The sequence below is a fragment of the Haemaphysalis longicornis genome, unplaced genomic scaffold (genome assembly GCF_048455015.1).
Source record: "Haemaphysalis longicornis isolate Haplotype H1 unplaced genomic scaffold, Haemaphysalis longicornis Haplotype H1 scaffold_12, whole genome shotgun sequence".
Taxonomy (NCBI): domain Eukaryota; kingdom Metazoa; phylum Arthropoda; class Arachnida; order Ixodida; family Ixodidae; genus Haemaphysalis; species Haemaphysalis longicornis.
Genome location: NW_027526225.1, coordinates 30,383,962 through 30,411,672, shown reverse-complemented (window position 1 = coordinate 30,411,672; position 27,711 = coordinate 30,383,962). Strand labels below are relative to the sequence as shown.

The window sequence follows — 27,711 nt, the reverse complement described above, 5'->3', positions numbered from 1 at the left end:
TCGGGTCAATGGACCATCTTCCCAGATTCCAAGGAAGCCCTTCAAAGCCTACAGCGCAATAACTGTTTCAGCATTCCCAAATAAAATGTGGAGTTTTGAGCTCGCGTCTCTATTTCTCATTGAAATTTTTGCAGTGAAATTCGCACTAAGCGCGCCACTTGATGATTATTAATTTATCCGGGAACGTAGATTTCAATCTTTAACTCGACAATGGAAGTGAACAGTTCTAAATTAGCGTACTTTTGCCATAATACCAGCTCTAGCTGTGGACTCTTTGCAACGAATTTCACAGTACGTGCTAACAACCGAACGGCACATTACAAAATTTCACATCTAGCGCTCAACTGTATGCATTATTTTAATTTCGAGAGAATTTTTAATAATTCCAATGGCCTTTCATAGCCAGTTCGAAAACAGCTGCCTTAACTGTACGCTCCACGACAACGCAGAATCCATTCACCTATGACTTAAATCTCCCGCCAAAACATACGCCACTTTCATGATAATTGTACTTTACAACTTTCTTTTCACCATATCAACTGAGCGCTTTCTTGTGTTTTTAACCGATACCACAATTATATACACACTGCGTCTTTTTATCAATGTGGGCAGTGTTCTCACCGCGCGTTGCAGACGCTTCACGTTTCTTCCGCTCCGGTGCTCAGCGCTGCGTGCAGCAGCGATGGCAGAACGCGGTGAAGAACGTCACGGCAAAAGCAAATGACGTCACGCCATTCAAGGTGAGCGCGCCCACAGCTCCGTTTGGCAAATGCGTTCCACTTCCGCTAATTCGAGCAACATACCCCTTTTCTAACTCAGCCTTTGCAACCGAGTTAGAAAAAGTTTATCGCAGTAGAGAACATCCCCGGTTTCCATCGGTGCTCGAGTCCGTAACTTGCCTCTACACCGCTTACTACACCACTACAGATATCAAGAAACCGAAAGCCCGGAAGGGCGGCTCAGGGAATGGGCGCCGCAAATTATTCTCGCGTGAGCACCTTGCGACGCCGGATAGGTGACCGGTAAAACGCGCAAAGGCCCATGGGTACGTCGTCTGCTACCGCCACTTCCGGTTCGAGATCTCTTCTGCCCTCCCGTACGCCTGCGTGCGCACGCGGCTGTCAGGCGCGTGTGTACGTGTTGTTTATTTGTCACAGGGTGCTTACCTGTCAGATAAACTCCTAGTAGGGTCAAGCGTTGTTATTTATGGAATTCCCGATGTATGAGCGTTTTTTCCCGGTGGAAACAGATAAACAACAAGTACACACGCGCGTGAAAGCCGACGGCACCCGGAAGCCCAGGAGAGCTCCAGAATCGGAAGTGGCGGCTCTCCGCGGAAGAAAACAATGCACCCATGAGCCTTTCCGCTTTTTACCGGTCACCTATAAACGCGTTCTTTCCAATGACCCACGCCCTGCCCCTCGACTACAGTGAACTAGAATGCTAGTTCACTATACCTCGGGTTTGTCGCGTACGCGTAGCTTGGAGACGCTGGCTGCACGCGTACGGTCCTCGTCACGGGGTGAGGGCTCTACGAGAGAGATGGCCTGTGCCACCGCACATACCACTTTCTTGGGGTCGGTTGCAGGTCCCGTATTTACGTTCAGGCCAAGTGCGAGCACAGATAATTCAGCCTCTGTCGGCTGGTAGCACGAAACGCACAGCATTCCTCGGAGCTTGAGGTAAGGTGACTGCACGGCGCTCTCTGAGCCTTTCAAGCTTATTCTCGTGAGCGCGTTCGTTTTTTCGGTTCTGCAGAAACGCTTCAAAATTTGCGTGCAACTGGATACGTGCAAGCTCGTCCGGATAGCACTCCTCAAGATGTCGGCGAGCAAAGAAGCTTCTGGTCTTTCTTCGTCAAAATGCATCCTTACCAGACGGGCTTCCGTCATACCCTTGACTTGGCAGAGAGTTGTGGCTGTCCGAAATGGCCCGGTGTACTGCTCCTCGAGCCTAAGTAAGTGCAGCTTCATTGCCGTCTCTGCCTGAATGATTTGGTGCCGAGATAATGCAGAAGTCAGGTGGGTGAGTTTTCTTTTCGAGAATAAGGAGTGCTGTTGAACAGAGGATGCCTCGCAGGAAGTTGCGACAAGCCTATTGGGAATCTGTCAGTATGGTAACTTAGTCACTTTGTGTTGTTGTGGCTGCCAGGGCTATTGCTGCTTCCTTAGCAATGGCGGTTCTGTGGTGAGGAGAATGGCTGTGGCTACGGTCTGAAGTTCATTATTTACCCCTGGTATGTCGCATAGGCGCTTCTGGTTACGTAGGGAGACGCTCTGGGTACTACACATCCATTTGATTTTTAAATTGAGCATAAAGATAGTTGGCGTGGGCCCTTCGTCTCCCAATGTGATAGCCAGGGTGCACATTTCAAAGAATTGGGGTAACGCGGATTTGTTTCCATTTAGACAGTGGAACACGTATGCTGCCTCTGGAGACCGGAGGCGCTGAATATCCAAGGCCCACCAAAGTCACACGTCCAGCATTAGTGAGTTGGAGCCGTTGGAATTGTGAAGTGCGTTGCGCCTCACAGAGCAATTCCCAGGTGTTGAGTAAGTCCATTTGCAACAGCTTGGAGTTCGATGTGCATGTAGGAAATCCGAGGGCTGTCTTGTATGTTTGTGGGACAAGAATATTTAGCTTTCGCCGTTCGGCTGGCTTGAGGGAGAGGTACGGCATACCGTACGTAGCACGACTGATAGGCAAGGCCTAAATGAGATGGATGAGGTCTGGTTTCTTCATTCCAGTCCGTTTGTGCGTGATGTGGTGAATTAATTGGGCTAGCTGAGTCACGGTGCGTTGAAGTTGTAGGATTTTATGGGAGCCCGATCCGTCCTGTGGGATGGTGAGTTCGAGTATGCGCAAGTGGTAACAGTTGGAATAGGAAAGTTTTGAATATAGAGTTTAGGGTCTGGTACTGGAGAGATTATTCTGTACTTTGTGCGTTGTTGTACGGTAAGGAGGTCCAATTTTACAGGTGCGCATGTAAGACCGCCTTCCTTCAAGTACCTGCATGTGCAATCAACAGCTGTTTGAAGGGCTTCCTGTCGGTCTCCGATGGATCCTGTGGTTGTCCATAAAGTTAAGTCACCTGCGTACAAAGCATGCTTCAGGTCGGGTGTGGTGGAGGGTTGCGTAGATAGATCTTCGATAGCGATGTTGAAAAGGAGTGGCGAAATGACAGACCGTTGTGGGGTACCACGTGGAATTGCGATAAACTTAGGTGAGCGAAGGTGCCCAATTCCCACTGTCGCCGTGTGCTCTGTTAGAAATGCTTTAACGTAGTTGTAGGAGTTGGTGCCGCTGTTGATGTTGGCGAGGCCGTGTAGGATGGCGTCGTGAGTGACATTTTCGAAGGCTCCTTTCATGTCCTAAGCAAGAATGCAGTATTTGTGGTTTTGGGGAATGCGATGGATGATGTCTTCCTTTAGTTGAAGTAGAATATACTGAGCGTACAGGTGTGGTCTAAATCCGCACATGGTATTTGGTAGTAATGCGTTGTTTTCCATATTTTGTGTGTCTTCTGTGTCTTCTAGTCAGCCAATCAAGTGTAACCTAAATGTTCCATGAGCTTACCGACGCAAGAAGTAAAATAAATAGCACGCAGGTTCGAAAGGGAGGCGCATTTCTGGGTTTTCGAATCCATGTGATTTCGGCATGGCGCCACTGTGGTGGGAGCATGCTGTGGGCCCAGTGTTCGTTGATTTATTGGAGGAGATTCTCAAGATACAAGTCATGCAGTTTGCGGAGGGACTTATTGGGGATGTGGTCGTGCCCGGCCGTAGTGTTGCGGATGAGATTACTCAGTTCGGCTTCGAATTCTTGCATGGTGAAGGGTGTGTCAAGTGCGGCATTGTGGCTGCCCGAGTACACCGGATAATGAGGAGAAGGTTGCGACGGGTAACGTGCGAATTTCTTTTGTGAGTTGTCTATCAATTCTTGCTCGGTTCCTGGGTGGTTGTGTATAAAGCGGTGTATGCGTTGTGCCGGAGCCGATTTTGTCTCCTTCGTTCTAATTAGGGAGCCTATTACGTGCCATGTTTTACGGGTCCTGCCCTGCAAGCGATCGCAGAATTGTATCCAGTTGTGTTGGCTTATGGATTATGCACATTCCTCAGCTTGTAGTGTAAGGTGTGCAATACGTAAGTTCAATTTCTGATTTGTTTTGTTGCGCTTCCAACGCTTGATGAGGCTGTTCGCAGTCCACAAATTGTTGAGGGGTTGGTCGACGGCTGGATAGTCGGTGGCGAGAGGGAATTCTTTTGAGTGAGCTTTCTGTACATCCGAAAGAGCGGTCGTCAATCTATCAAGGTCGTTATATTCTTCCGCGGGTAGATATTCGCAGAGGGTTTTCCAGCCCGTGAGTCGCGCAAGGCCTATGCGAGAAGGGGCGATTCCTTGGAATGTTATGGATATGATGTGTGGTCCCTTCCAAAAGTGTCAGGGAGGCATTGTCATGTGTATTCCGTCACGTTGCGAACAAAAGTGAGATCTCGCGTAGTATCCCTTGATACACTGTTGCTTACCCTAGTGGGAGTGTTCGGGAGGTTGCAGAGCATAAGCCGGTGTTTATTCATAGCGTCCGATACGATGGTGCTCTTGCGGGCATTACGGGGGTAGCCCCAGGCCATATGCGCGCATTAAAATCCCCAGTGATCACTATTTGGTGGTGTTTAGAGAAGGAAAGTACTTGTTTTAAAAGGGAAAGGAAGTCGGCCAGAGTGAGCTGAGGGGGACTATAGACGCTTAACACAAAAATAGTGTGGTCACACTTTCGAGTTGGGAATATTTCCACGAGAATACAATCGATGGCGGACGTCAAGGCATGGTGCTGGGCAGTAGATCGGTTGTGGACGAGCATAGCTGTGTGTATGGATGAGTCGTTTTAGAAGTAGTGTAGTCTCGAAGCGTCGGGTGCGGTGCCTCAGATCCTTGAAGGGTGATGACGGCAGAGAGGTGTTGTGATGTATATCGGAGGCTTTATTTTTACAGAATGATCGACAGTTCCAGTGCCATTTTAAGAGGGGTTGGGTAGGAACGCGGAGTTTAGTTGGAGATCGTGGAGGAGGCATCGTCTTCCATAACGGCGTCAGCGAATGAGGCAGGGGTGAGAGCAGGGCCGGGTTTGCATTGTTTCTTATGTTTGGTGGTGTCAGTTGCTTTGTCTTCCAAGGCCTGAATTCTGACTAGAACAGTAGTTTTAGGTCGGCAGTGGAAGAAGTAAGGGCTGCCACAAGTAAGGTAGAGGGAAGTGGGTCGGCTGGTGGGGGGACTGGTGTCTATGCTGGGTGCTTGTGTGAAGTAGTGTTCGCAACTGTGATATTTGTTCTTAAAGTAGGGTTATTTTACCTTCATTGTCAGCTATTTTTGCTTTCAACTGGGCGTTTTCACGGGTCAAGGTGTCTAACTGTGGAGATGGTGGTGTTTCCTAATGGGGATCAAGGGGTGGGAAGTCGGCTGTATAGTGGGAGGAGGGGGTGCGGCGACGCATGGCCAGCTCTCCTGTGATTTCCCTTGGGAATCCGGCTTCAGAGAGGTTGGGGTTTACTGGTAGAGGAGAGAGAGGAGAGGCCAGGAAAACAACGCGCAGTCCGGCGTTGCGGCTTCGGACCAATCTGGATGTACGCCTGGCTCTTGGCCGTTGAGAATTTTATGAGAAGCATGTCAGAGAGCTCCACAAAGTTTGATGGAGGTAGTGCGGGGGGGAGGGGTACTGAGCACTTGTACCGAGAAGTGAGGGTCACCTAAGCTCTTGTCTTGCTAAGAAACTTCCCTCTGAAGTAACGTGATGCCCAACTATGCCCCAACTCTTAAACCTTGCAGTTGACTTCAGTTGTTCTTGTGTAGCTGTCCGATGCAGCATCCCTCTTGCTATTTTCTTTTGTGGTGATAACTCGCTAATGCAATTACTCGGTACCTGACTTCGGTCGTCACATGATTACTGAAACAGAATTGATTCACACTTGCAGTGCTCCACATTGTACCTGTACTGGTTGAGTTGGTTGAACCTTGCGGCTTTAACAGCTGGCATCGGTCAGTTCATCAGTCAATCACGAAGGGACAGACGAAGATGGCAGTGGAATCAACCAAAAAGTCACTAACTCATGATGTGTTTTTGTACAAAATCCCGGGCCATCTCCACTAACGTGAAAACTGGGGAGGGGCGAAGCATGCAGTGTACAAGTGTATTCTTGGCGCCTTGGCGTTTTTGCCAGCGGAGATGAAACTGTTTGGGGTAGGGGTATACAGCTTGGCTCTAGAAGTCTCTTGTCTTTAAAGCACAAAGTGCTGTAACGTCAAGTATAAACGAGTGTCCCGGTGTTTTTTTAGTACGCGTTGCGAAGCACTCCAGCGCGAGGCGTAAACGAGTGTCTCGGTGTTTTAGTACCGTGACTACATGACACAACGATTATGACGACTACAGGAGACGCTGACAGCCCAGCTCCTAAGGGGCTTCGCCGCTAAAGCTACTCTTTGCTCCACCCCCCTTTCCTCTTTCCATCACCTTGGGTGGAGTCCCGATGATCTTGTGTATTTGAAAAGTCTCAATGGCTGTGGAGCACCTGCTAATGCTGCAGCTGCAGACATGTTCGAAGATGTTAGTGCGAACACGTTTTTCCTCTAGCTAGGCGCCCAATTCAGTGCTATCACGTACCCTAGACTGTTCGGACATCCCTGCCAAAGGAGCACGGGGAGATGCTTGATTAGTACCGTATTGTATCAGGTTTCAGTTAGTCGATAAGGATGGGGCTTAGTGTCGTTTAATTTTAAGCTGCTGTACTGAGCTGCACCCATGATGAAGTGGTTGTTGGGGGAGGGGGAGGGGGGACAGAGGCCGGTAACTGTCTGGCGTTACGCCGACACCTCAACCGGCCGTTGCACCCATCATTTCAGCAAACGGTGCCGCGTCCGGAAGCGAGGAGTCTGTGGAGGAGGAGGAGGAGCTGAACGAACTCTACTGTGTGGCCTGCGACAAATGTTTCAAGTCGGACAAAGCGTGAGTGGCTTCTCTACGGGTGAGGCGTGGTCTTAAAAGGGCCATGAAGACAATATACAAGTTTGGTTGACTTAAGAAATTGCTTTGTCCTGCTGACAACAATGTCGGCTTTACTGCAAGCATCACCGGGACGCATCGCCGTGGTCCCAGCAAACTCCTCATAAAAATAATGCATTAAAAACCCCGATTATACAACGCTTGGGTGCACGGGGTCCACTTCATACGATGGATTCTAGTGGGGATAAACTGGCATGTTTTCTACCTTTTACGCTATTCAACTGCCTCTTGCTGACCTTTCTTTATTCTTAGTCCTGTTTGACGCTGCTCGATGTGCAAATGTCCGCAGGTAGGCCCGATCACTCGCTAAACAGGTACAAGCACGCAAATGGGTATTGGCGGGTGGGAGTTTACATTCTAAGGCCCCAAGCGGCAGCAGACCACCAGCGCGCCAACTGCGAATTTGAAGCTCCCATCGAGCCGGCGGACGTGAAAACACATATGGCCGAACCCCATGGTGATGACCGAACACCCGCTTTTCACGCGCTCTCGATTCAAGTTTCTTCCTTTCACGACGCTCTCTCTTGCCCTGATTGTTGTTTTAAGCTCTGCATCGCCCCTGCGGTCCTTTCTTTCCAGCCTTTACAACTCTTACCGCTTTACAAAAGACACTTGGTTATAAGAGACATTTGAATAAAAGTAGTTTGTTTGGTTTCCTATGTTCGCCACGATAGCAACATTACGTACAAGAGACCCTTGGTTACGAGAGCCACATTTTTTGATTCCCTGGAGTGTCTCTTGTAACTAGGTTTTACTGTACCACCTGATGATCTCTGCTTATTAGTGTCTTTGAAAGCTGCGTTGTCACTCCGTTCCATACTTTCTCGCGTTTTTTAATCGCCGCCTCGTACTATCATTAGTTTTGCTTGGCCTTGGTAGTTCCACATTGTCGCCTTTTCCCCTCTCAAGTTTCTGTCAGCCTTTCCAGCTTATCTCGCTTGCGCGAAGCGCACGCAGCGCAAGGCTGCCGGTCTAGCGCCGGACGGCATGGGAGTCGTGTGGTGTGTGGCGCATGGCTGGAGGTCCACTGCAGGCACCATACAGGGAAGGGAGGGGGGGCTCAAAATAGCCATACCTTTCTGTTTAGAAACGTGAGATTTTAGCTAAAGGTTTGCAAATGACGCGTGCCAAATATAGTAGTTTAAATAGGCTCTTAGCCCACCTGTCGCGTGAGACCGTCTACTAGGCTCGCTTTACCACGTAGCTCAATAATACGACTGTTTTGCGCGGTCCCTTGAAAGCCGTATTATCGGGGTTGCACTGTATAACATTGTTCATCTTTAAAAAAAAAACTAGCCTTGGGTGAATCAATACGTTCTATTCCAGCCACGAACGACGATTTTCTAGCTGAGGAAAATGCCAGACATCTTGCAAAAGCTTTTCATGCTGCACAATGTCAGCAAGGAGGGAAGCAAGAAAAACATGATTGTCATTGTGTGTTTAGAATGAATGGGATAGAATCAAACAAAACTAGAGGCGCCGCTGCAATCGGTGGCCGCCAATAGCGCAAACAAGATTATGCGATGTAATAAACACCTCATTGGGACACTGCCACTGCTTCATTTGCTTTCCGTGATATGTAGATTATTAGGGGGCAAAGCCCCTAAAGGGGGGACATGGCTCTTAAAGGGACACTGAAGTGAATTTGTCAAGCTCCCGTTTTTGCTTGCACTGCGTAGACTGGCTCAAATTAGCACACTTTTCATCGTTTATCCGGTTGACAAATCGGTAATTATTTTACAAAGCGCGAAAGAAGAAAAACTACCATGCGCGGTTTGCGGCGGCCGCACCAACTAAGGCTGTGACGTTGGGAGGAGGGAGAACCGTGATTGGACGATACCCAAGGTTAGCAATCAAACAAGTTTCGGTTTCGGTTCTGTAAAACACAACCGATGGCGTTGTCGGATGGGTATTCTCAATGTCTCAGTAATCATCGTATCGTACTGCGCTTCTGCCATGTTGTCGGCTGTAAAATGCATAAGATAAGCCCCCCAGGACGGCTTGGAATCGTAGCATTAACTAGCCGAGGCCTACGCAGTGCATGAATGCCCTCCGCGTCCCCGCAGACGTTCAAATGCTATGCGCTTCTCCCCCATATTTGGAGCTTGCCTCACTCATGCCTGTATCGTAAAAAGCGTGTTCGCACCAGGCCAAGGGTCTGTTTATTCTGGCCTGTGCCCACTGCCCGCAAGCAGTCGGTGCTTATGGCAACAGCACGCCAACGAGATCTCGCTAGTGCGCCAATGCCAGACTGCGCGCGTTCTGTGAACTAGTTCGTGGAGCAATGAACGTTGCGGACCAAAAAAAGGTGAACTCAGTATAGAAAACATCAGCGCAAAACGTAAAAGTTAACTTATAAACAAAAAAAAGCATGTACTACCCGCGAAGATTCGAACTTGTGACTTGCAAAACACTTGCGATGTCATACATAGCGCTCCAAACGACTCGGCCACAGGCGATCGCTGCCGAGCTTGGAAATATAAGGCATATAATGTATAACCAGTTTACACTTTTATTTAATTTTAGCATTACAAGCAGCTTAGGTGACTATTTGTTGTTTTGCGCTCGTGCAGTAAGCATCCCCCAGGTTTCCACAATATCTCACGTCTAGCAATTGCATTTCTTGGACGGAAAAGCGTTTGCAGATGCGTAGTCGTTCTTCTGGCCGCTGTGCTCGTTAGCCCAGCGCAAAAAAGTGCTTCCCGCACCATAGTTTTACGCTGTATGGTAAAAGTATCAGTTGATTTTACTTCCTTAGTACCTATATTGACTTCGCTGACTCTTCTCCCGCCTTCAAGAGGCCTTATATTTTCCTACTGGCGTATCAGTCAGCGAAGCGTCGCATGTGCGCTTGTGCAGCGCTTGTGTGAAGCGACCTTGACTTGGAGCTAGATATAGTGTACAAACTAACCAAGTAAAGAAAGGCACATTCTTCATTTCACAAACGTGTCCTGGCTTCGTTTCAACTGAGCGGCGGGAGGACGAAACGCTGGGCCGACTGACTCTGTCTGAAGGCCGGGGAGCCGTGCAGTAGCGCAGCCAATTGCGAGCTCGGCTCCTCCCGACGTCACACGAAAACGCCATGGAAAATGGGCGAGAGTGCAGAGAGGAGAACAGCATTTTCTAATTGATTTTTCTACTAAATAAAATCGCGTAAACGCGCCCAGAGTGGTCGAAACATGGCCTGGGGACTACGGACTACAACTTGCGCTAGTAATCCCGCAATGTTTACATATCACTTCAGTGTCCCTTTAAAACAATTTCTTTTAATTTGTAAGTAAACTCTGATACTTGTCAGTCTTGCTGCTTTGTTCCCACTGATTTCAAATATTCCATTATTTTTTGTGTCAGTCAATTAGTCCCCGAGATAAATAGAGATAATTAGCCATTTTGGAGGAACAATAGACAAAACGATATTGGTCATAAAACTGTAATCTTTATATTTTCCAATACTATGAACCCTGGTGAGTGCAATCAGAGAATCGGTTTTTTCTAATTTTACAGCTCATTAAACTTTGGTGTTTGAAATTGGCATTTGGAATGGTTCCTTGCCTTTGGTGCCACCAAGGTTTATGATGTGCTGTAACATTAGTTCCAAGCGGTGCACCAAAAAACCGATTCTCTTATTGTACTCACCAGGGTTCATAGTATTGGAAAATATAAAGATTACAGTTTTGTGACTGGTAACATTTTTTTGTCTATTGTTCCTCCAAAAATGGCTAGTTATCTCTGATTATCTTGGGAACTAATTGACCAGCTGAAAAAATATAGGCATATTTGAAATCAGTGGGAAAAAAGCAGCAAGACTGACAAGTTTCACAGAGTTTACTTAACAAATAAAGAAAGCTGTTTTAAGAGCAGTGTCCCACCTTAAGGGGCTGGGGCTGTTGGCATCTCCTGTCATCGTCGATGCCAGCATCTCACGTAGTCACGGTACTAATAAAACAATGGGACACTCGTTTTCCATCACCTCGCGCTACAACGTAACGCTTACTAAACGTGTATAATGAATGAAACCGGTTCAAAATAAACTAACCTGATTTAAAGATTTGTTAAACGCTCCCTGTCCACTTCAGCAGTCGTCAAGCGCAAGCAGAAGCTGTTTGTAGACGGGCTATAATTTGTGTTACGCTCAAGTACGCACCAGCTCTTGACATTAGGCCTGATCAGAGGTGGTCCGTCGAAGCAAGAAAAGGCATTCTTACCTGGTGCCGGGGCCTCGGTGATCACCGTGGACGAGCCTCCAGGGCAGGCATTGCATTGCGTTTGCGTTGACCCTAGCTGGGGCATGCAAATTGCTTGAATCCAGTTCAATACAAGAGAGGGCGCTACTGCATCAGCAAACGCGCAATTGCTCCTCCCACCGGCGCTTTTCCAGCACCCAATCACCGCGTACCGTGTGGCAAGAGAGAGAGAGAGTTACAGTCTTTGAACACGCACACTGCATGCTTCGCCCCTCCCCAGGTTTCACGTTAGTGGAGATGGCGCGGGATTTTTTATTTGAAGTGTGCTGTAAAATTGGTGCTATTGTTATCGAAACAACGCAGTCTTTCTAATAAACGAAGCTTGAATTTTCTCCTCGTGGTTCCTTTAACAACTTTTGGTTGCAGAGATATGTGACCATTTGCGTAATGCGCAATTTGCATAATGCTTGTTGCGTTTGTAACCACGGCGAATGGTTAGTGCAACAAAACCGGTAGAGCGTACAAAATCACTCCAGGACAATAATTGAAATATTAGCAGTTAAGTCTCCTTTTGTTTTTGTCCACAAGGCTGCATGTGGATGTAACATTTCTCCCTGAGGGTTCAACATTCTGAAATACTATTGCACTCCATGGTGTTTGCGGAGTGTAGATATATCAAGTTATAGTTTCCGTTAAGCCAAAAAGCATTCAAACATTGAACAAATATTTTGTAAAATATTAGATATACTGATAAATTTGACACATAGACAGGGTCTGGTTGCTTGTTTTTTTAGGATGAATAAATGCACCACGTATTTGAGAATTTAAAGGGACACTGAAGTGATTTGTAAACAATGCGGGATTACGAGCGTAAATTGTATTCCGGAGTCCCTAAGCCCTGTTTCGACCACTCTGAGCGCGTTTACGCGAATTTATTTAGTAGAAAAATCAATTCGAAAATGCTGTCCTCCTCTCTTTACGCTCGCCCATTTTCTGTGGCGTTTTCGTGTGACGTCAGCAGGAGAGGAGCTGGCAATTGGCTGCGCTACTGCACGGCTCGCCGACCTTCCGCGACCGAGCCCAGCGTTTAGTCTGCCGGCCGCCGACGGGTCGTCGCAGTTCGCTCGATCAGTTGAAACTAAGCCACAACACGTTTGGGAATGGAAGAATGTGCCTTTCTTTTTACTTCGTTAGTTTGTACACTGTATCTAGCTCCAAGTCAAGGTCACTTCACACAAGCGCACATGCGACGCTTCGCTGACTGGTACGCCAGTAGGACAATATAAGGTCTCTTCAAGGGGTAGAGAGTCAGCGAAGTCAATATAGGTACTAAGGAAATAAAATCAACTGATATTTTTAGCGTACAGCGTAAAACTAGGGTGCGGGAAGCACTTTTTTGCCCTGGGCGAACAAGCACAGCGGTCAGCAGCACGACTACGCATCTGCGAATGCTTTTCCGTCTACGAAATGCAATTGCTAGACGTGAGCTATTGTGGAAACTGGGGGGGGGGGGGCGCTTACTGCACGAGCGCAATACAACAAACAGTCACCTAAGCTGCTTGAAATACTAAAAAAAAAATAAAAGTGTAAACTGGTTATACATTATATAGCTTATATTTCCATCATTGGTATGGTCCTCCCGTAGCCTAGTTTTTTTTTTTTTTTTGTTCTGGAGTGCTAGGTATCTCACCGGAATTGATTTGCAGTCACAAGTTCGAATCCCCGCGGGTACATGCTTTTTTTTTTATAAGTTCGCTTTTTTGTATTTCGCCGATGTTTTCTATACTGGGTTTACCTTTTTTTGGGCCGCAACGTTCATTGCTCCACGAACTAGTACACAGAACTCGCGCAGGCTGGCATTGGCACGCTAGCGAGTTCTCGTTGGCGTGCTGTTGCCATATGCACCGACTGCATGCAAGCAGTGGGCCCAGGCCAGAATCAACAGACCCTTGGACTGGTGCGAACACGCTTTTTCCGATACAGGCATGAGTGAGGCAAGCTCCAAATATGGGGGAAAAGCGCATGCATTTGAGCGTCTGCGGGGACGCGGAGGGCGTTCATGCACTGCATGGGGCTCAGCTAATGAATGCTACGATTCCAAGCCTTCCTGGGAGGCTTATCTTATGCATTTTACAGCCTACAACATGGCAGAAGCGCGGTACTACGATTACTGTGATATTGAGAATGCCCATCCAACGATGCCATCGGATGTCAAACATGTTGTTTTACATAACCGAAACCGAAACTTGTTTGAGTGCTACCTTGGGCATCATCCAATCACGGTGCCCCCTCCTCCCTACGTCACAGCTTAGTTGGTGCGGCCGCCGCAAACCGCGCATGGTAGTTTTTCTTCTTTCGCGCTTTGTAAAATAATTACCGATTAGTCAACCGGATAAATGATGAAAAGTGTGCTAATTTGAGCCAGTCTACGCAGTGCAAGCAAAAACGGGAGCTTGACAAATTCACTTCAGTGTCCCTTTAAAGACCAGATTCGCCCATAAAATGCTACAAATTTTGGGGGGGCAACTTGTTTTTTTTTTTACTTTATCTCTCTTGCAGCAAGATATACTTATCGAGTATTCTATCACACATCCTGGTAGTATTTCCAAGACCAGTTTCTCCTAAAGAAATGTTACGAATTTAGTGGGGGAATTTATTTTCTTTCACTTGATTTCTATTGCAACCAGGCATACTACCCAAGTATTTTGTCTACACACAATGTGGAAGCGTCCCATGGTTTTTGTTTCTGCAGATTCGTCAACCACGAGAAGTCAAAGAAGCACAAAGAGAATGTGCAGTTCCTCAAAGAAGCGATGGAGGAGGAAGAAACACAGTTTGCTGGCCTGGCACAAGCGGAAGAGACGACCGCCAAGGAACCCGAACACGTGGGAGACCATGCTGGCAGCACTCCACAGAAGACAAAGCACAAAAAGAAGTCCAAGAAATAACGGTATTAAAGGATTTAAAATCAGAAGGAGCGGCCCATTTTATTCATTCTTCGAACCATCTGCTCTGTGAGGGTTGTGGGTACCGTATTTTTGCGCGTAAAACCCGCCCATGCATATAGGTGGTATTCGATGAAAAGTTTAGCTGTCAATTTCTTTGCTTGGCAACACTGAAATGGCCACGGACATGGCCGAAGTGCCACGGACACGGCGTGGCTTGTGCTACTGCGGCCGTACGCCAAAGAAAAAATAACACCGGCGTGCGTCATCTGCTCCGTTTCAACCCGATTCTCAATGGGGGTGTCAACAGAGTTGTTAATCGCACTCACAGTGGAGTCGAGGCATTACTTTGCGTTCGGCAGGCTACAACTTTGAATGTCCAACTCATCATGCGCTTAGCACGGACAAGTACCGCCATCCCGCGGAGCCCGACGTAACCAGTGACGGCGCACTCACATGCAGTGATTTCCCTACACCCCCCTTAGGGGGTGTGTAGACCCCCCTAGTTTTTCTGGACACCCCCCCTTGAATCCCCAAATTTCACTCTTGTCAGTCCTTGTATGGACCTTTTTCAGTATCTATCTGCGCATGCGCGGGCTGCCCGACTGCTATTCTTGGCAGCCTTTGACTTGAACTAAGTGCAGTAAACACACATACAATTTACTTTCTTCATTGATTCGATGCCGTTCTTTGTTTACAAACGTAATCTTTGCAGAAGCTCTTTCAGCATGTACATTTAAAATGGGCAATTTGGCGAGGCGAAGCGCTACGGAAGCTAATCCTGGCGTTTTAATAAATCGGGAGCGTACAATCGGTGCCTGATTTATAAGTGCAGCATAATTCGTGTACTACCTATACATCGTTTCAAGAACTCAAATTTCGTCACTGGCCCTGGTAACAAGTTCGAAAATGTCCTTATACGTTGAAAAATGGCGAGAAATTAAAAAAAAAAACTGAATAGGGACCTTTCATGGTAAAAAATGAATTTCTCTAAATTTGTTTTTTTCTTAGATTGAATAGAAAGCACCGCCTCTCAGGTGTGTGTGTGTATATATATATATATATATATATATATATATATATATAGATATATATATATATATATTGTAAGGAAGACCATCGCCAACACCATGCTCGTTTAAATAATGTAGGAGCGTGGACAGCACTGGTCAGTCGCAATACGTGGGTATGTGACACAGAAGCCACACATGGAAGAGGCACCAACTCGTGGATGTTCCATCGCCATCGCTGGGACGAAGAAGAAGTCTCGTCTCGTTGGCTCTCCGTCTCGACTTGCTGGTCAGCGCGACTTGGTGCTTCGGTGCTACCGCTGCTGCTGGTGCGGCTGAAGAATAAAGCCTGAAAACCCTCTTATAGTTTTGGTGGAGGTGCAACGATCTTCGTTCTCTTACGCTGGAGCTCCGCAACCGGACACTCGACCCTCCCAGCATGTCTCGCAACGATGACCCCCGGCCTGCCCCAACACCCATCGTCTGCGCGGGTGCAATTCGTGAGCGGGACCCTCCCTCATTCAACGGCACCGACGAGAAAGACGCAGAGGACTGGCTTGCTACTTTTGAAAGAGTGAGTACCCATAACCACTGGGACGACCGCCTCAAGCTGAATAATGTCGAATTTTCCTTGACTGGGCTCGCAGAGCAATGGTTCTGGAACAACGCGGCACGTCTTAAAACGTGGCCTGAGTTTAAAGACGACTTCATAAAATCATTCGGTCGCCCCGCTGCTCAAAAACTCCTCTCAGAGCAGCGTTTGCGTGAGCGGGCACAGAAAAGGGGTGAAAACTTCACTTCTTACATTGAGGATGTTGTCGCCCTGTGCCGTAAGATTGACAGTGCCATGCCCGAACCAGAACGGATAAAACACATTCTGAAAGGCATAGACGACGATGCCTTCCATATGCTGTTGGCGAAAAACCCCCAAACTGTGGCCGAGGTCGTTACTATTTGTCAGAGTTACGACGAGTTGCGGAAGCAAAGGGCTCTCACTCGGCGACCCCTCGCAGAAAATCAGTTTGTCTCCAGCTTGGCCGCTGATGACGGCGACGGTACCTTGTTTCAACGGATCCAGCAGTTTGTGCGAGAGGAAGTGGCTCGGCAGTTGTCCATCATCAACTATGTGCCCGAGCAAAAATCTTCTCTCAGCCCTGAACTCAGGACCGTTATCCAGCAGCAAGTCGCTGACTCCCTCCCAGCTGCACTGCCGTCAAGCCCCGTTGTTGCCCCTGTGCCCTATGCCGCCACCATACCCCAAGCTCCAGCGACTTCAACCCTGCCTTATGCAGACTCTATGCACCCCGTGACGATGGCCGCTCCAATACACTTTGCAGACTCTATCCCTCAACGACCTTACGCTGAAGTCGCTGCCAGGTACATGCCTCGGAGCCCCGTCGTTTTCCCCACTACCCGGCCTTTACGTCCGCCGGTGTTGTCTGGTCCCTCGCTCAGCAACCCATGGAGGACGCTGGACAATCGCCCAATTTGCTTTGCCTGTAGGGCTCCTGGACACGTGGCACGCTATTGCCGCCGCGCCACGGTGACAGGACGCAACCCTGCCGCAGCTTCTTCCTACGCCCATTCCCCACTCATGCAGGAGTATTCGCCGATGACGTCTATGCCGCCCGATAGTCGTGACTTCGGAAGCCGTCGGTCTTCATCTCCGCGACGCCGCTCACTATCTCCCATGCGTCGTCGTCCTGTTCCAACGGAAGCGGAAAACTAGGCGCCGCAGTTCCGGAGGCAAGAACTGCGCCGTCGTCGATCTGCCCAAGGCCTCCTCCCTCTCCCGCAAACGTCATTCGTATTACCATAGATGGCGCTGAAGTCTTAGCCCTTGTCGATACTGGAGCCGCCGTTTCTGTCATGGACGCCAAACTTTGCCGCCGCTTGAAGAAGGTTAGGACGCCGCATCTTGGATTCTCATTGCGGACTGCTACGGCTCATCCCATTGATCCAACTGGCGTGTGCACTGCCCGTGTAGTTATTCGGGACGTCATGTATGCTGTTCAGTTCGTTGTCCTGCCTTCCTGTTCCCACGATGTCATACTGGGGTGGGACTTCCTTTCTGAACATAGAGCGGTCATCGACTGTGGCCGTGCCGAAGTAGAGCTCTTCCCGTTCATGGATCATACCACCGGTGAACCGCCCGCTCCTTCTGCCATCAAACTGGTCCTCACGGAAGAAGTTAGCATTCCTCCTCATTCTGCCGTGCTAGCTTCTTTATCCTGCCCACTTCTGTCCAATGCGACAGTACTCTTTACGCCTTCTGACCTGTTCCACCAGCGACGTTGTCTTCGGCTTCCTTTCTCCCTGCTTCCCATTCGTAACTGCCAAACTACACTTCTCCTTTCCAACTACGGGTCGTGTCCGTGCACCTTGCAACGCGGAGAGTGCGTCGGCCATGTCGAGACCGTTCATTCTGTTGTCGCTGTGGCTGTGCCCGACGATTCAACCCCGCTTGAAATCAGTGGGCTGTGTGCTCCTTCAGGAGCAAAATCCTCCCCGTCTGCAGACGTCTTCCTTCGCGCCATTGATGCCGACCTTTCACCGTCCCAACGAGACCAGCTTCTCGCACTGCTGAACCGATTTCGGACGTCTTTTGATTCTGTCCAGACTGGTCTGGGACGTACCACCACAGTCGAACACACCATCGATACCGGTGGTCACGCACCCTTACGGCAACGTCCCTACCGTGTCTCCCCCACTGAACGCCGCGTAATCGATGAACAAGTCGAGGACATGCTCCAACGCGGTGTGATTCGACCCTCCACCAGTCCATGGGCATCGCCGGTAGTACTTGTCAAGAAGAAGGACGGCTCTATTCGGTTTTGCGTCGATTACCGCCGGCTCAACAAGATAACTTGCAAAGACGTATATCCGTTGCCGCGAATTGATGACGCCCTTGACTGTCTACAAGGCGCTGAGTTCTTTTCCTCCATTGATTTACGCTCGGGTTATTGGCAGGTTCCCATGGCAGAGGCTGATCGTGCAAAAACGGCCTTTATTACTCCTGACGGCCTGTACGAGTTTAACGTTATGCCGTTTGGCCTCTGCAATGCGCCTGCAACCTTCGAGCGGATGATGGATAATATTCTCCGTGGACTCAAATGGCAGACGTGCCTTTGTTACCTCGATGATATTGTGATCTTCTCTCCCGATTTTTCGACGCATCTGATTCGACTTGAGCAGATTTTGACGTGCTTGACGACCGCAGGCCTTCAGCTCAACCTGAAGAAGTGCCGTTTTGCCGCCCGAGAGCTTACTATCCTTGGCCACGTTGTCTCTAAAGCTGGTGTCCTGCCTGATCCTGCCAAGTTACGTGCTGTGGCGGAATTTCCCAAGCCGACAACTGTGAAGGCCCTCCGCAGCTTCATTGGGCTGTGTTCATACTTTCGCCGATTCGTTCGCAACTTCGCATCTCTCATCGCGCCTTTGACAAAGCTCCTCAGCAAAGAAGGCGGCATCTGTGAGTGGTCCACGGCCTGCGACGACGCATTTACTAAACTGCGCCATCTCCTCACATCTCCGCCAATCCTGCGCCATTTCGATCCTGAGGCCCCTACCGAAATTCACACGGACGCGAGCGGAGTTGGTTTGGGGGCAGTTCTCGCTCAGCGCAAGGCAGGATATGACGAGTATGTCGTTGCTTATGCAAGTCGCACGCTAACAAAGGCCGAGACAAATTATTCTGTGACCGAGAGAGAATGCCTTGCCGTTATTTGGGCACTTGCGAAGTTCCGCCCGTACCTCTACGGGCGCCCTGTCCATGTTGTCACAGATCACCACGCGCTTTGTTGATTGTCCTCGCTCAAAGATCCTTCTGGGCGGCTAGCGCGCTGGGCTTTGCGGTTACAGGAGTATGACATTCGCGTCACGTATCGCTCAGGCCGGCGGCACAATGATGCTGATGCCCTTTCGCGCTCCCCGCTGCATCATGACAGCGACCGGGTCTCGAGCTCCGACTGCTACGTGTCGCCATTGGAGATCCACTCTATGTCGTCCGAGCAAAAGAAAGACCCTTGGATTTCCTCCATGTTGGACTTTCTCTCTGGCTCATCAACGAACGCTGCATCTCGGACACTACGCCGGCAAGCGTCGCACTTTGCCCTTCGCGACGGACTGCTTTTCCGTCGCAACTACCAACCCGAAGGTCGCAAGTGGCTCTTAGTAATTCCGCGCCACCTACGCTCTGAAATGTGTGCCTATTTTCACGAAGAGCCACATTGCGCCCATGCTGGTGTCCCCAAAACATACCAGCGTTTGCGCTTGCGGTACTACTGGCGAGGCATGTACCGCTTCGTTCGTCAATACGTCCGTTCGTGTGTTCGATGCCAACGCCGAAAATATCCTCCCCGCCAAGGAACTGGGCCTTTGCAGCCCTTACCGTGTCCAGCAAGACCATTCGACCGTGTAGGAATCGACCTTTATGGACCTCTTCCTTGCACTGCAGATGGCAACCGATGGGTCGTTGTTGCTGTCGACTACTTGACCCGGTACGCCGAGACTGCCGCCCTGCCTGCTGCTACCGCACGCGAAGTAGCCTCCTTCCTACTTCGGCACTTCATTTTACGGCATGGTGCGCCGCGTGAACTCCTCAGTGATCGAGGAAGGGTTTTTCTGTCTGAAGTTATAGAGGCCCTTCTTAAATCCTGCCGCACGATCCATCGCACCACCACGGCGTATCACCCTCAGACCAATGGACTGACCGAACGTTTCAACCGCACTCTGAGTGACATGCTTGCTATGTACGTCGCGGCGGACCATTCCGACTGGGACGCAGTACTACCATTCGTGACCTACGCATACAACACCGCCACGCAGGCCACGACCGGCTTCTCTCCGTTTTTTCTTTTGTATGGCCGTGAGCCTTCATGCACACTGGACACCATACTTCACTATCGGCCCGATGAGTCAGAGTGCACACCCATCTCCGACGTTGCCAAGCAGGCCGAAGAGTGTCGTCAGTTGGCCCGATCGTTAACTACGGAAGATCAGCAGCGTCAGAAGTCGCACCACGACGAAACGACTCCCGCTCCTACCTACTCACCAGGGTCGCTTGTCTGGCTGTGGGTTCCAGTGTCTACGCCAGGCTTGAGCAGTAAACTGCTTTCGCGCTACCAGGGTCCCTACCGCGTCGTCAAGCGGACGTCTCCAGTAAACTATGTGGTTGAGCCTCTCACTCCGTCGCCCGATCAGCGTTGCCGCGGCAAAGATATAGTCCATGTTCAGCGCCTCAAGCCTTACATTGACCCCGTCGTAGTTTCATCTCCCTGAGTCGCCAGGATGGCTCTTTCGTTCCCGGGGGCAATTGTAAGGAAGACCATCGCCAACACCATGCTCGTTTAAATGATGTAGGAGTGTGGACAGCACTGGTCAGTCGCAATACGTGGGTATGTGACACAGAAGCCACACATGGAAGAGGCACCAACTCGTGGATGTCCCATCGCCATCGCTGGGACGAAGAAGAAGTCTCGTCTCGTTGGCTCTCCGTCTCGACTTGCTGGTCAGCGCGACTTGGTGCTTCGGTGCTACCGCTGCTGCTGGTGCGGCTGAAGAATAAAGCCTGAAAACCCTCTTATAATATATATATATATATATATAATGAAAAACGTACGTCACGGGGATGAGCGCTTGGTTAACAGACGTCTATTATTTAACTAGTGGGATAAAAAAACAGCTTTTCAAGTTTATGAACCCCCAACACCCCCAGAGCAATTGACACACCCCCCCTTGATTCGATGCCTGGGGAAACCCCTGCTCACATGGTTGCCTGCATACATGCCTCGCTATTAAATACAGGCTATAGTCCGCACCCGCACTTTCACCCGGCCGGTAAAGAAAAAAAAACTCCTCGCGTACTGCCCGCACATTTGATACAGGAAAGGCTGCACCAAAGCCCGCTCAAGCAACAAATCACATACTGTGTAGACAGAAGAAGCACATATCTAGCAAGTAGAACACACTGACTGCAATAACATACAGTTGTTAGAGTGCGCTCGTCCTTGTTTTTTCTTCCCTTATATGTTTTGCGCAGTCGCTTTCTGGAAGGCTTAGTCAGCGTTACTGCGTAGGAGCTTGATGGCACAACAGGCACTGCCGTGAAGCTGCACTAAATAAAAAAAACGCGAATTATCCGCACCTCTACTTTGCCACTGAAATTTTCGCATTTTTGGCGAGGGTTATGCGCGCTAAAATACGGGATGTTGAGTGGGTATATTATAGTGGGTGTGTTATACCTGTGGGAAACAGCACATGTTGGGGTGTGTATGAAAGTAAACTACACACACTTGGAGGGCTGTACAGAGCTGTTGACTTGGTGCACACCAAATTTGCAGCCTAACAAATGTTGATACTTAAAGGAGCACTGACACGAAAATTTTATGTTACACTTTTATTGCTTTTATTGATGCTTAAGGGCTTGGCGAACCTGAAACAGCACTTCAAATACTTTAGCGCGCGATAGTTATTACATTGAACGGCCTGAAAATCGTTTGTTTCAAATTCCCGCACTTTCATCCCGAACAGCGCATATGACAGACTCCCTGCCTGACCTCACCGCTTTGTGCGGACGTCACCGGCGCCCACTTGAGAGGGTGTTGCACGCGCTCACCGCTCGTGGGGCCGCGTTCGTGAAGTGACGTCACGAGCTTTTGACGAGCGCTGCCGCATCACTTCTTTTGGCTCTCCCTGGATGATGTCACGCTGATGTCCATTTGCTGAGTGCCGCTCCGCGCGCTGCTCCGTCGGTGCGATAAATGAGATCCAATTGAACTATGTTCGTCGCGTCGCAGGCCGCTCATATTTCAGCCAGGGTATTCTGTTGAGTGAAGGAAGCGAACTGTGCAATAATGGGCCTCCTCGATTATCAGTCCCGGATCGTCCGCGGACTGTCCGAGATGCAATCCGGCGCTCGATTTTCCCAAGTATTCCTATAGGACTTCCGGTCCGAGGGCAGACCTCAGACTGCCTGCGGACCGTCCAGGACTGGTAAATCGAGGAGACCCAATATTAACGCTGAAAATTGGTGTCAGTGCTCCTTTAAAACTGCGCATTCGGACGGAATAAGGAAAAGAGGACACAGGACGGGTGCAGGATAGGTCAATGCAACAAATCAATGCAACTGATGACCCCTTGTTGAACTGAAATTGCCGAGAAAGGTTGTATTGGCATGCACACACTCACACACATAAAAAATAAATAAATAAAATAAATACGTAATTTAAAAATGAAAATGTAAAAGAAAATTTTCGAGTGTAAATTGATATTAAACCTTTCACTGTCGGGTGTTTCTTGCCGTTTCGCACCCCCAGTGTTGGCTTGGTTCCTGAAATATCGGGGAAGGAGCATTGCGATTTATTTGACTATGATAGCGTCCGGAACGCAATGCATCGAAAGGAAAGAGTGTGGGTTGGATATCGCCTTTCTTACAGATATTTTCAGTTTCCCCTGCACGCTTCCGGGACGACAACCCCACTTGTTTCAACATCAGAATCTGACGCTGTTGAATTCACACCCCTTCCTCGGATGAGAAACTCTCACAATGCGAACGCGAGCTCGGCTTGTATTTGGATCGGAATTGGAAGAACCGTTGCTCCTGTTTGCAGTCGAACGTCCCGCACGGTCAGCCGTATGAAAGTAACTGTGTGCATGGAGAAGCACTTTCAGCACCCTGCACAATGCACAAAAATGATGCTTGGTAAAATCATGATGGCAGATAGAGATAACGAGGGGATACAACATTGATACAACAACCTCGTTGGCTGCTGGAAGCGGCAAGTGAGGGCGTGGTGAGTGAGCGAAAGCCGCAATTGATTCATGTTTCGGTCTATTAGAGAGGCAACGGCGCACTGGGCTAATCTGGCGAGCCATAGCAGACGTGGGAAGAGAATAATAATAAAAAAAATGTGTTTGATCCCTCTTTCACAGGAACCGGTCAAACACGAAATTGAAATGTGCCTTCACACGAGCAGTTGGATGTTTATTGCACATCGATATGAACTTGCACATCGCTGTTTATATTTCGTCGGTATGGCATCGTTATACGCATCAATTTTACACACTGGATTACACGCGCCGGAGCATCGCGTAAATCGACTGAAACCAGAGGAGCTCGCAAACCGTCCGTGCGAACGAAACCAAACGGGTTGTCAGCGAATCGTTTGGTGAACACACGGTCCGATGCAGCGAAAAGAGCAGCGGACGGTGCAACAACCGCAACATTCGCAAGTCAGCGTCGATCTTACTCCGCGGTCGTTGTCTTACAGGCTTCTTCGCAGGTCACGCTGCGCGTGCCCCATACACGCGGGCGCTGGCAGCGAGGCGCCAGCTGTCGCCGCTTATTCGCGTCATGATGCACTACTTCGCTTCGCCTCTCCTAGACCGCACCACCACCTGAAGGGAAAGATATAAGGAGCGTTTGTCGTCTTGTCTACTCGTCCGTTCGTAGCGCAGTTGGGAGCGCCTTTTGTACCTCCCGTTGCGGCGAAAGAGTTCGTGGTTCGAATCCCGCCGCGAAAGTCGCGATTTTTCTGGCGATGTCATTTCCACGACGGATATGACGTCAGGCAGATCTTGGTGGACCCCGGCATAAAACACTTTCGTGTTAAAAAAACCTAGAAACCCGTTGCGGATGGCACAACAACCCTTGCACCACGGAGCAAGAACAATATAGGAGGGGAAACGAGGCTTCCTAATGCGGCCAGATAATGTCACAAGCGCTCGCCATGCGTTAAGCTAGCGGCATCTGCCGCGGGTGGAGAAACTGCGGGGCTGCCACTTTCGGCATCGCACTGCACAGCCACCGGAAGAAGTGCGGCCGCTATCGTTTCGTCCATCAGGTGCCGCTACCCTCTCCTTCATCGTCGCAGCGACGAAGCTTTGCAGTCCGCCTTGGTCGCTCGCCCGCGCTCATCACGATGGGCCGTTTCGCCTCGTTATATACTGCTGCTCCGTGCCTTGCACCCAGCCGGGATCGCACGCGTGCCGCATGGTCACTCAGAAGAATGCCAGTTCCAGTGGGGGAAAAGTCGTTCTTTTTTGAGCTGCATACCGAGACAGTGACAGATAAAACGTGGCTACACAGCAGGGGGTTAGAGGTACTGTGGGGCATAGATTGCATAATATGTAAGCAACCCGAAACCATTGATCATGTGTTCATACACTGCTGGATGGCGGTCCACTTCTGGCATGTGTCACAGCCAGGGTGTTGAACCGGAATTTTTTCGGGTTCGCTTCTGGTTCAAGCCCTTTTGGTTCGGTTCTGGAGCACCATTCCGTTCCGGTTCGAACTGGTTCAAACCGCTTCAAACGGTTTCAGAGAAAAAAAAAAAAAAAAACACGGGCGTGTTTTTTTTTCTGTTAATTTTTTTCTGTCAATTTCCCTGTCAAGTCGTTATAAAAACAAAGCCATAATGTAGGTTTCTTTGTGGAAATGTTTTGTCTTGGCCAAATTAAAGTGACCCTGCAACACTCTTTTCAACTTTTTTCTAAATCTTGAATGCTTGAAGAAAGTAGTCAACCAACACATCCAGTACTTAAATCAGGGAGTCGAAAGTGCCTCAGCGAAAAATTACTACTCTGTCCCCATCAGATCACTTAGAAACTTGCTTATTAAACTATTTTTCTCTCTTTCTCAGTCTTGGCATTCTTCTACCGCCGGAATGTTGTCATTAAAACGGTGTAGCGGCTATTCTCCGCCTTTCTTTGAGTTGCAGCAAAAAAGTAATTTGATAGGCGCTTGAAAAAGAAAGCCACAAAAGCAAAGCTGTAACGGAAGGTGTATCTGCTGCGGCGAGCAAATCACGCACTGCTGCTCTATGCTGTGAATAGCTATTGCTTTCGCAGTGCTTCCAGGTGCGAAGAAAAGAGTGAAAGCGTCTATCGAAAGTGTTGCAGGGTCCCTCTAACTGTACAATCTACTGCAAAATGTTTTCTAATGTAGGTTCATGATTGCAACATTAACTGACGCGAAATAAAAGGTTCGCTGGGACACTAAACGCTGCGTGGCAGCAAGTTTATTTTTAGTAATCTAGTTTCGTTCATTTTTATATATTTATTTTATTTTATTATTGGCTCATAACAGTGCAGTATTACGTACACTGAAGTTGTTTTGAGCAAACGAAAAAAAAATTCGCGGGTGATTACGATACTCGCTAATGCGTAATTTGAGTGCAGTGTGAACTGTAGTCTCCTCGGCGACAGCGCATAGCTGCTGTGCCTCATGAAGTGATCGCGTCATCACACGACGGCGTGCGGTATACTCTGCCGTTATCTAATAAGTCATCGCCGCTGTGGAGCATGTCTTGCGCGGTCTCGGAAGTCCGCCCTCCTCCTCACACTTTCGTCATACTTTCATCCTCCGCTTTCCTGCTCGCTCTATCTTCGGTGGCGTCTTCGTTCTCTCGGTTACAGCGAGGCAGACGCTGAGGGACTACGCGGAACCACAGGAGCGGCCGCTTAAAGGGACACTGAAGTGATTTGTAAACATTGCGGGATTACTAGCGCAAATTGTAGTTCGGAGTCCGTAGGCATTGTTTCGACCACTCTGGCCGCGTTTACGCGAATTTATTTAGTAGAAAAATCAGTTCGAAAATGCTGTCCCCCTCTCTTTACGCTCGCCCATTTTCTGTGGCGTTTTCGTGTGACGTCAGCAGGAGATGAGCTGGAAAATGGCTGCGCTACTGCACGGTTCGCCGACCAGCCGACCTACCGATCGAGTCAGTCGGCCCAGCGTTTCGTCCGCCGGCCGCCGACGGGTCGTCGCTATTCGCTCGCTCAATTGAAACTAAGCCACAACACCTTTGTGAACGAAAGAATGTGCCTTTCCTTACTTTGTTAGTTTGTACACTGTGTCAAACTCAGAGTCCGGGTCGCTCCACACAAGCGCTGCACAAGTGCACATGCGACGCTTCGCTGACTTTACGCTAGTAGGAAAATCTAAGGCCAATTGAAGGCGGGAGAAGAGTCAGCGAAGTAAATATAGGTACTAATAAAATAAAATCACCTGAAACGTTTACCGTACAGCGCAAAACTAGGGAGCAGGAAGCACTTTTTGCGCTGGGTAAACAAGCACAGCGGTCAGCAGCACGACCGCAGATCTGCGAACGCTTTTCCGTCAAAGAAATGCAATTGCTAGACGTGAGATATTGTGGAAGTTTGGGGGACACTTACTGCAGGAGTGATATACAACAAATAGTCACATAAAGTAGTTAAAATGCTTAAAATAAATAAAAGTGTAAACTGGTCATACATTATAAACCTTATATATCCCAATTGGCCAGCGCCGGCTCGTGGCCTAGCGGTCTGAGGCGCTGGAATTTGTTTTAAAAGTCGCAATTTCGAATCCCCGAGGGTACATGTTTTTTTTTGTAAGTTGATTATTTTGTATGCGGCCGATGTTTTCTGAACTGAGTTCACCATTTTTGGGCCGTAACGTTCACTGCTCCACGAGCGAGATCGCAGAACGCACGCATACTGACAATGACGCGCTAGCGAGTTCTCGTTGGCGTGCTGTTGCCACAAGCACCGACTGCTTGCGGGCAGTGGGCCCAGGCCTGAATCAGCACACCCTTGGCCTGGTGCGAACTAGCTTTTTACGATCAGACATGAGTGAGGCAAGCTCCGAATATGCGGGAAAAGCGCATGGCATTTGAGAGTCTGCGGTGACGTGGAGGGCGTTTATCCACTGCGTAGGCCTCGTCTAGTGATTTCTACGATTCCAAGCCGCCCTGGGAGGTTTATCTTAGACATTTGACAGCCGACAACATGGCAGAAGCGCGGTACGGCGATAATTGAGAAATCGAGAATGCCCATCCAACAACGCCATCAGATGTCAAGCATGTTGTTTTACAGAACCGAAACCGAAACCGAAACTTTTGATTGCTAACCTTGGGCATCGTCCAATCATGGTGCCCCCCCCTCCTGACGTCACAGCCTTTAGTTGGTGCGGCCGCCGCAAACCGCGCATAGTAGTTTTTCTTCTTTCGCGCTTTGTAAAATAATTACCGATTTGTCAACCGAATAAACGATGAATAGTGTGTTAATTTGAGCCAGTCTACACAGTGCAAGCAAAAACGGGAGCTTGACAAATTCGCTTCAGTGTCCCTTTAAAGGCCAACTGCACTCAAAATTTCGACTTCTTGAAAACCCTATTTCCGTATAGTCTGCTTAAAAAGAAAGCAACATGCAAAATACAACAGCTGAAATACGCACGTCGACGCCGCAAGCGACCAGCAAAAATCGGCGATTTTGAAACCGAAACCGAGGAGAGCGCGGCCATTGCAGTGACGTTGCAGCCGTCCAGCGAGCGGCCGGACGGTCACCAGTTCGGGAGAATGTCTGCGCGCAAGCTCTACGCGCGCACGGGGCAGCAGAGCTCGACCGGTTCTCCCGCTGCGTGGCTGGCCAGAGGAAAAAGCCACCGTAGGCTGGAACGTCACAGGCGCGTCATGGCTGTTTACGCGATCCGCCGGCAGGTGCAGAGTGGTCTGCGGCGGAGCCTTTTTAAACGCTTC

General features: G+C 49.2%; 1 protein-coding gene across 1 annotated transcript in view; it reads left to right on the top strand.

The window, feature by feature from the left end:
• Window positions 1-6,548: 6,548 nt before the first annotated feature.
• LOC144161545 (uncharacterized) overlaps window positions 6,549-27,711 on the top strand; it is a 68,189-nt gene continuing 47,026 nt past the window's right edge. The window contains exons 1-2 of the mRNA XM_077692199.1: window positions 6,549-6,588; window positions 6,895-6,997. Of these exons, the coding sequence (XP_077548325.1) occupies window positions 6,549-6,588; window positions 6,895-6,997 (143 nt within the window). The remainder of the gene's footprint in view (window positions 6,589-6,894; window positions 6,998-27,711) is intronic.